The sequence below is a fragment of the Ovis canadensis genome, chromosome 6 (genome assembly GCF_042477335.2).
Source record: "Ovis canadensis isolate MfBH-ARS-UI-01 breed Bighorn chromosome 6, ARS-UI_OviCan_v2, whole genome shotgun sequence".
NCBI classification, from domain to species: Eukaryota; Metazoa; Chordata; class Mammalia; order Artiodactyla; family Bovidae; genus Ovis; species Ovis canadensis.
In genome coordinates this window covers 119,092,516-119,099,905 of record NC_091250.1, presented here as the reverse complement: position 1 = coordinate 119,099,905, position 7,390 = coordinate 119,092,516, and the positions used below count along the sequence as shown (strand labels likewise).

The window sequence follows — 7,390 nt, the reverse complement described above, 5'->3', positions numbered from 1 at the left end:
CCCCTGGTTATTTATAAGATGTGTCTGTGTGCTAATACATTTTCTAAAGCACTTGGCATTTAAACTGTATTAGTATGTGATTACTTGAGGTTTCTGTGTAAAGTACTAAAGAACATTTTAATTGTTCTTCTATGTTTGCATTTACACTTTTAACAAAATCTTTTCAGAATATATTTAACATGCATGTACACAGTCAGATTCTCTCTCTGAGGGTGTTGGGACCCGGCCCTGAATCCGACAGCTTGATTCTTTCCTTGTGTCTGTAGATGTATGGATCTTTACATAGGTCTTCTCTTTATTCCTCCCCCTTCTTTACTTTCCTGGAAATCTGTATTTCCTATCGATTACTCACCAGAGTTTTCACAAAAGGCATCTTGTGGGGTTTTCTTTAGTTCTAATCGTCACTTGTTGAGTGATTACTGTCACTGCCTTCGCTGTCACTATCGCTGTCACTACTGCCTCCATTGTTGTTGCCGTTACCAGGCTTACTCTCGCTGTCACTGCTGTCGCTGCTGTCACTGTCGGATTTAGGGTCGCTGTCGCTGCTGTCGCTGCTGTCGCTGCTGTCGCTGTCTGATTTACTGTCACTGCTGTCGCTGCTGTCGCTGCTGTCACTACTGTCGCTGCTGTCACTGCTGTCACTGTCGGATTTAGTGTCGCTGTCACTGCTGTCACTGCTGTCGCTGCTGTCACTGTCGGATTTAGTGTCGCTATCACTGCTGTCGCTGCTGTCACTACTGTCACTGCTGTCGCTGTCTGATTTACTGTCACTGTTGCTGCTGTCACTATTGCTGCTGTCACTATTGCTGCTGTCACTGCTGTCGCTGCTGTCACTACTGTCACTGCTGTCACTACTGTCACTACTGTCACTGCTGTCACTGCTGTCACTGCTGTCACTACTGTCGCTGCTGTCACTGCTGTCGCTGCTGTCACCGTCTGATTTACTGTCACTGTCACTGCTATTGCTGCTGTCACTGCTGTCTGATTTGCTGTCACTGCTGTCACTACTATCGCTGCTGTCACTGCTGTCACTACTGTCTGACTTGCTGTCACTACTGTTGCTACTGTCTGATTTACTGTCACTGTCGCTGCTGTCACTGCTGTCACTGCTGTCGCTGCTGTCACTATCTGATTTACTGTCACTGTCGCTGCTGTCACTATCGCTGCTGTCGCTGCTGTCACTGCTGTCACTGCTGTCGCTGCTGTCACTACTGTCGCTGCTGTCACTGCTGTTGCTGCTGTCACTGTCTGATTTACTGTCACTTTCACTGCTGTCACTGCTGTCACTGCTTTCACTACTGTCGCTGCTGTCACTGCTGTCACTAGTGTCACTACTGTTGCTGCTGTCACTGTCTGATTTGCTGTCACTGTCACTGCTATTGCTGCTGTCGCTACCATCACTACTGTCTGATTTGCTGTCACTGCTGTCACTACTGTCACTGTCTGATTTACTGTCACTATCGCTGCTGTCACTACTATCGCTACTGTCACTGCTGTCACTGCTATCAGTGTCACTGCTGTCACTGTCTGATTTACTGTCACTGTCGCTGCTGTCACTGCTGTCATTACTGTCACTGCTGTCGCTGCTGTCACTGCTGTCACTGCTGTCATTACTGTCACTGCTGTCGCTGCTGTCACTGCTGTCACTGCTGTCATTACTGTCACTATCTGATTTACTGTCGCTGTCACTGCTGTCGCTGCTGTCACTACTGTCACTGCTGTCGCTACTGTCACTACTGTCATTACTGTCACTATCTGATTTACTGTCGCTGTCACTGCTGTCGCTGCTGTCACTACTGTCACTGCTGTCGCTGCTGTCACTACTGTCACTGCTGTCGCTGCTGTCACTACTGTCACTGCTGTCACTATCTGATTTACTGTCACTGTCGCTGCTGTCACTGCTGTCACTGCTGTCGCTGCTGTCACTACTGTCACTGCTGTCGCTGCTGTCACTACTGTCACTGCTGTCGCTGCTGTCACTACTGTCACTGCTGTCACTATCTGATTTACTGTCACTGTCGCTGCTGTCACTGCTGTCACTGCTGTCACTGCTGTCACTACTGTCACTGCTGTCGCTGCTGTCACTGCTGTCGCTGCTGTCACTGCTGTCACTGTCTGATTTACTGTCACTGTCGCTGCTGTCGCTGCTGTCGCTGCTGTCGCTGCTGTCACTACTGTCACTGCTGTCGCTGCTGTCACTGCTGTCGCTGCTGTCACTGCTGTCACTGTCTGATTTACTGTCACTGTCGCTGCTGTCGCTGCTGTCATTACTGTCACTGCTGTCGCTGCTGTCTGATGTATCTTTGCTGTTGCCTGATTTGCCATTGTCATCACCTCCATTGTTATCATTGCCATCACTATCATTATCATTAGCATCTGATGTGTTATCACTACCATCATCATCTCCTTTGGAGCCACTGTCATTGCCATTGTCATTTGATTCATCAGAGTTATAAGAAGTATCTCCTCGGCTACTGTGATTATTATCATCTTCAGAATTGGCATCATCACTGCCATTAGACTCATCACTGCTGTTGGGATCATCTCCTTGCATGGATTCACCATCAAACTCATAACTGTCATATCCATCACTGTTACTGTCACTGTGTGTTTTGCTGGGTCCAGGCTTGTTTCCAGATTCCAGTTTCTGTCCAGCTCCTTGTATAATGTCAATCTCTCCTTGTCTCTTGACATTTCCTTTGCCCACAATCATTCCATGTTGGCCTTTACTCTCTTTATCTTCATTCACTTTCCCAGCTTCTTTGGTAACATTGTTTCTGTGGCCACTGCTGGGACTTTCCATTTCCATTCCCTATGGAAAGATGGAGAAGAGAATGATTAATCAGTGAATGTTATGCTGCAAAATTGCATTGGTCTGAGGAAGACTGGGGAAATTGGCCAGAGAACAGGAGTTCGGATTCCAGTACTTCAGAAACACCTGTCTGTGAAAATGTGCTTTATTGTACTTGAAAGTACTCTATTGTTTAGATTATAGACCATCCCATTCATGTTTTTATCCAGTAGGAACTTTTGTAAATAGTTACATGATGCATTAATTATTTAGCATAAGACTTTTGAAGAACTGTAACCAAATCTTCAGAAATTTCAACTTTTTAAAATTGTTCCATAGCAATGTCTAATAAGGACTCTAGCCTCCCCCATTGAATATTCAAGTGATTTAGGTGCGAAAATACATGATTGTTCATCATGATTTATTTTTGTGCTACCATCATGGGCAGAGGAGTCTGACAGGCTACAGTCTATGGGATTGCAAAGAGTTGACATGACTGAGTGACTGGGCATGCACACACACCATCATTAAGGGAAGGGGAGGAGTTAAACTGCCATTGAAAGAAACCAGCTTCACAAACTAACCTTATCGTGGGTCTTCCCAATAGCAGGTGGCTCTGACTTTTCAGTGATTCTGTTTTCCACAGCTTTGTTCTCTCTGTGACTGGGTTTTTGAGTATCCTCTGTTTTCTGGCTATCATTGTTTTCTGGAATACCGGCAGAATCTTCCTCACTCTTGGAGATGTTGTCCCCATCAATGACATGGGCGTCTTCTTTGTCCCTAGGGCCATCATCTTCACTACTAACTGAATTTTGACCTAAGCTATTATCCTCATCATCCTCTTCTCCATGAGACTGACCCTCCTGGCCCTTGCTGGTATCACTACCCTTTTCTCCATTCCCTATTTCTTTACCTTCATCATCACCGGAGCCCTTGTCTTCATCTTCATCTGCTCCATTCCCACTAGGACTTCCTTCAAAATTATCCAAACCAACATCTTCTCCATTTCCAGCTCCACTCCCCCCTGGCAATACCCCTGCCTCCTCATTCCCATTTCTCTCGTCTCTCTGAGGTGTTGTTTCACTTGTGTCAGCCCCATTTCTACAGGAATTCCCATTGATTTCCGCCTCCTGACCTGTACTATTACTGCTTCCAGCTACTTGATGTCCATCTTCTTGGACAACAGTGGCGTCCTCACTTTGACTTGTATTTCCAACACCTGCATTTTGGGAGTTGTTCTCAGTAATCCCATCAATATGGCTCCCATTTGCTGCTCCAGCATCGTGGATGATGCCTACTTGTCCCCTGAGGCCGTTTGCAGTGATGCTGTCTTCTTTTCCTTGGATCCCATCCTGGTCGTATGTTTCTGGTTTTCTTGTGCCCCCCTTTAGATCCTCCGTATTCCCCTTTTCATTTACTAACACGGAACCTGTAGAAGAACTTTTCCCTCCCACCTCTGCCCACTCAGAACCATTTCTCTCTCCTTTGTAACCATCTTGGATATCCTGTTGCCTTTCTCGATCATTTTCATGCATGAGGCCACCACTTTCTTTGGTGGTATCATTGGCATTTAATGCATCCTGCAAAAGAGAAACAATTCCTATTAAGTTGTGGATATCGTCTTAAAGTAAAGCAAACTGAAAAGATGAGCATCGATTTTTCTGGAGGTTAATGGAATCTAAAAGAGTTTAGAAATACATTTTACATCTTATACCTGTATTGGCACTTTTGATTTTGCTAGAAGATTTAAATTCACAGGTTTGTCAACAGCATGTCTCTCCAACGGCTTGATTTGAGGGACCTACCAAAGTGAAAATACTGGAAATTGAAAATATTCTTATTTTGTGTACATGTGTGCACACGTGTGTGCTCACACACATGTGCACAGACACACGCACACACATATTATCCCTAAATGAAGAAAAAAAGATATAACACAAAGGCCAAGGTATGATCTAGTTGGGTACAAAAGAAAAGTGACTTGTTATGTGAATTCCATAGAATTTAAACTTGGCATATAGATATTTTTCATAATAATATTACCAATTTTACCAAGGTTTTAACCAGATCACTTATCTCAACACTAGAAAGGAAATAGTCTTTTATTAAAGATGAGGAGACAGCCTATAAATGCATTATCACACTTATATAATTTTAAAAATAAAAAAGAAAGAAGATTACCAAAAAAAAATAAATGAGCAACAAGGATATATTGTGTAGCACAGGGAACTATAGTCATTATCTTGTAATAACTTTTAATAAGGCATAATCTGTAAAAGTTCTGAATCACTATGCTGCATATCTGAAACTAATATAATACTGTAAATAAACAATATATAAATAAATTTAAATTAAAATGACATTGAAAAAATGAGGAGACAGACCTTTGGTGTTTCTGTCTGACAAGTTTCTTGCAGCAGCACCAGATCCACCCTAAGAATAATCTTGGCCAAACCCCCTAAGAGAATAGTAGTTCTGACCAAAACCAGGGCAGAAACAAAGGCAAGCCTATGCTACTTCTGTGCCCTTCAGGAGCACAACAGAAAGAGTTAAGCAAATTTCAACTACAGAAATACCATGAGGAAAGCATATCAAAATGGTAACTGTAGCAGCTGGCTAATAAAATTACAAATGACTTAATTTTCTTAATTTATCTTTGCTGGTGTTTATCTTTCAAATTTAACTTTCTGAGTGAAACATTAGTTTTCCCTTTGCTGAAAAAAATGTGATTTTTTTCCTATTTTTCTTTCTTGAAACCTTCTTAAACAAGGCTTCATTGATAATTAGAATGAAATTCACAGGGCATGAGCAAAGATGGACAGGCTCCACAACTTCTAAGCATTAAATGTAAATTAATCTGAATGAATTTTAAAAATAACAATCCTTCCAACAAGACAGAAGTTTCACTAAGAAGACTGGGAGCATGAGTTGGAGTGTGTATTTAGTTTTGTTGAGACCCCAAACAGGTCCTATAAAGTCTTTCATGCAAATCTAAAAGGGTAGGGTCAGCTGATCTGCAAGATCTCAAGAAAAAAATATACACACATATATATATGTGTATGTGTGTGTGTGTGTGTATACACACATATATGCATGTGTGTTAAGAGAGATAGTAAAGTAAGAAGGTTTTTTTGAGGAAGGCATACTTACTGGAATGGCCCATGCTACTGCCCAAATGCAAAAATATACAATGATCTTCATTTTCTATAGGAATATTAATCAGTGGCTGTTATGGAAGAAAAAAGAACAGTAAAAAATTACTTATAAAGCAAAAGATGATAACCATATAATGCATTATTTTGGTCTCTAAGCGTGTGCCTCTTTCCTGGGTAAGGAGTATGAACACAACATGAGAAGAAGCTGCCAAGACTCAATATTCCAGTACACGCTTGAGTACACACATGTTGTCTGTGGTCAGTACACACCAGGAGTGGGGTCACAGACACGCACGGGGATTATCCAGCTCAGCGTGATGATGAGCTGCCTAACTCGGTGCTTTTCCAGTGAAGGCGTACAGCCAGACAGTTACAAAAGCCATAACTATATCTTTCTCCTTCTGCTGTTCCTGCTGGCAATAACATCTCTTCTGAATAGTTTTCATCAAGGATAACTAATTCTGCTAAGAGTATGCTTAATAGATGAAGCATTTATGATTCCCACCCCAAATCCACATGTGTCTGGGCTACGCTAGACTGTACAGAGAAGAAATTGCCAGCACGAAGATGAAAGGATATGGAGTTTGGATGCAGAGACCTAGGTTCCAATTCTATCTTTGTTACTTGGTGTGCAAGCTTAAAGAATTTAAGTAGGTTTCTTAAGCATTTGAGTCCTTGGTCTAGGATAATGATAGCTGCACTGTAGGATTATCCCAATTATCTTAGCAGAAGATTTTTCTCTGAGGAGCTTTCTCTGGCTCCAAGTCAAAGCTCTTTTGGTGGGATTTCCCTGATGGTCCAGAGTTTAAGACTCTCCCTTCCAATGAGGAGGCACAGGTTCCATACCTGATTGGGGAACTAGGGTCCTAAATGCCACGGGGTACAGCCAATTTTTTTTAAGGTTATTTGGTGTCTCTCTCCTCCTTATACCTGGCAGAAGCTGGTAGCACTGCGCTGCCAGAACTGAGCTGTTTTCACTGTTTTCGAGTAGGCTGGCAGCTACTTATATGTTCCTCTGCCCTACTGAGAGCTCCTGAGGTCCGGCAGACTGTCTTGGTGATCACAGCATTCTAAAACATAGCATAGCAAAAGCCATTTTGTGAACACTGTGGATAAATAAACACTTACTACTATAAACAGTGTGTAGCATTGTTCTGGCTATTTAACCATCTCTTAATAAATGATAGCAATTATTATGCGGGAGTTTTGAAGACTCGATCCTTCACCCCTGTTAGAATTCACCTTCAGAATCAGTCTAGCATACATTTTGTGTATATTGAGATAGATACTGAGTTCATGAGAATCAAAATTTTAAATAGCTATTTACTACAAACTGTATTTCTTGACATAATGATGCTAGTCCTATAGAAAGGAAGGAAGAATTTTACTTCTGTTTCATGCACTTCCACTGGATTTTGAGATTATAATACTGTAGATCATAAGA

General features: G+C 42.2%; 1 protein-coding gene across 1 annotated transcript; it reads right to left on the bottom strand.

Moving 5' to 3' along the window:
• Window positions 1–394: 394 nt before the first annotated feature.
• DSPP (dentin sialophosphoprotein) lies at window positions 395–5,992 on the bottom strand. Its single transcript, XM_069595048.1, has 4 exons — window positions 5,942–5,992; window positions 4,506–4,592; window positions 3,376–4,371; window positions 395–2,812 (listed from the first exon to the last, which is right to left on the bottom strand). Exons 1-4 carry the CDS (start codon window positions 5,990–5,992, stop codon window positions 395–397), a joined length of 3,552 nt encoding a protein of 1,183 aa, XP_069451149.1.
• Window positions 5,993–7,390: the final 1,398 nt, after the last annotated feature.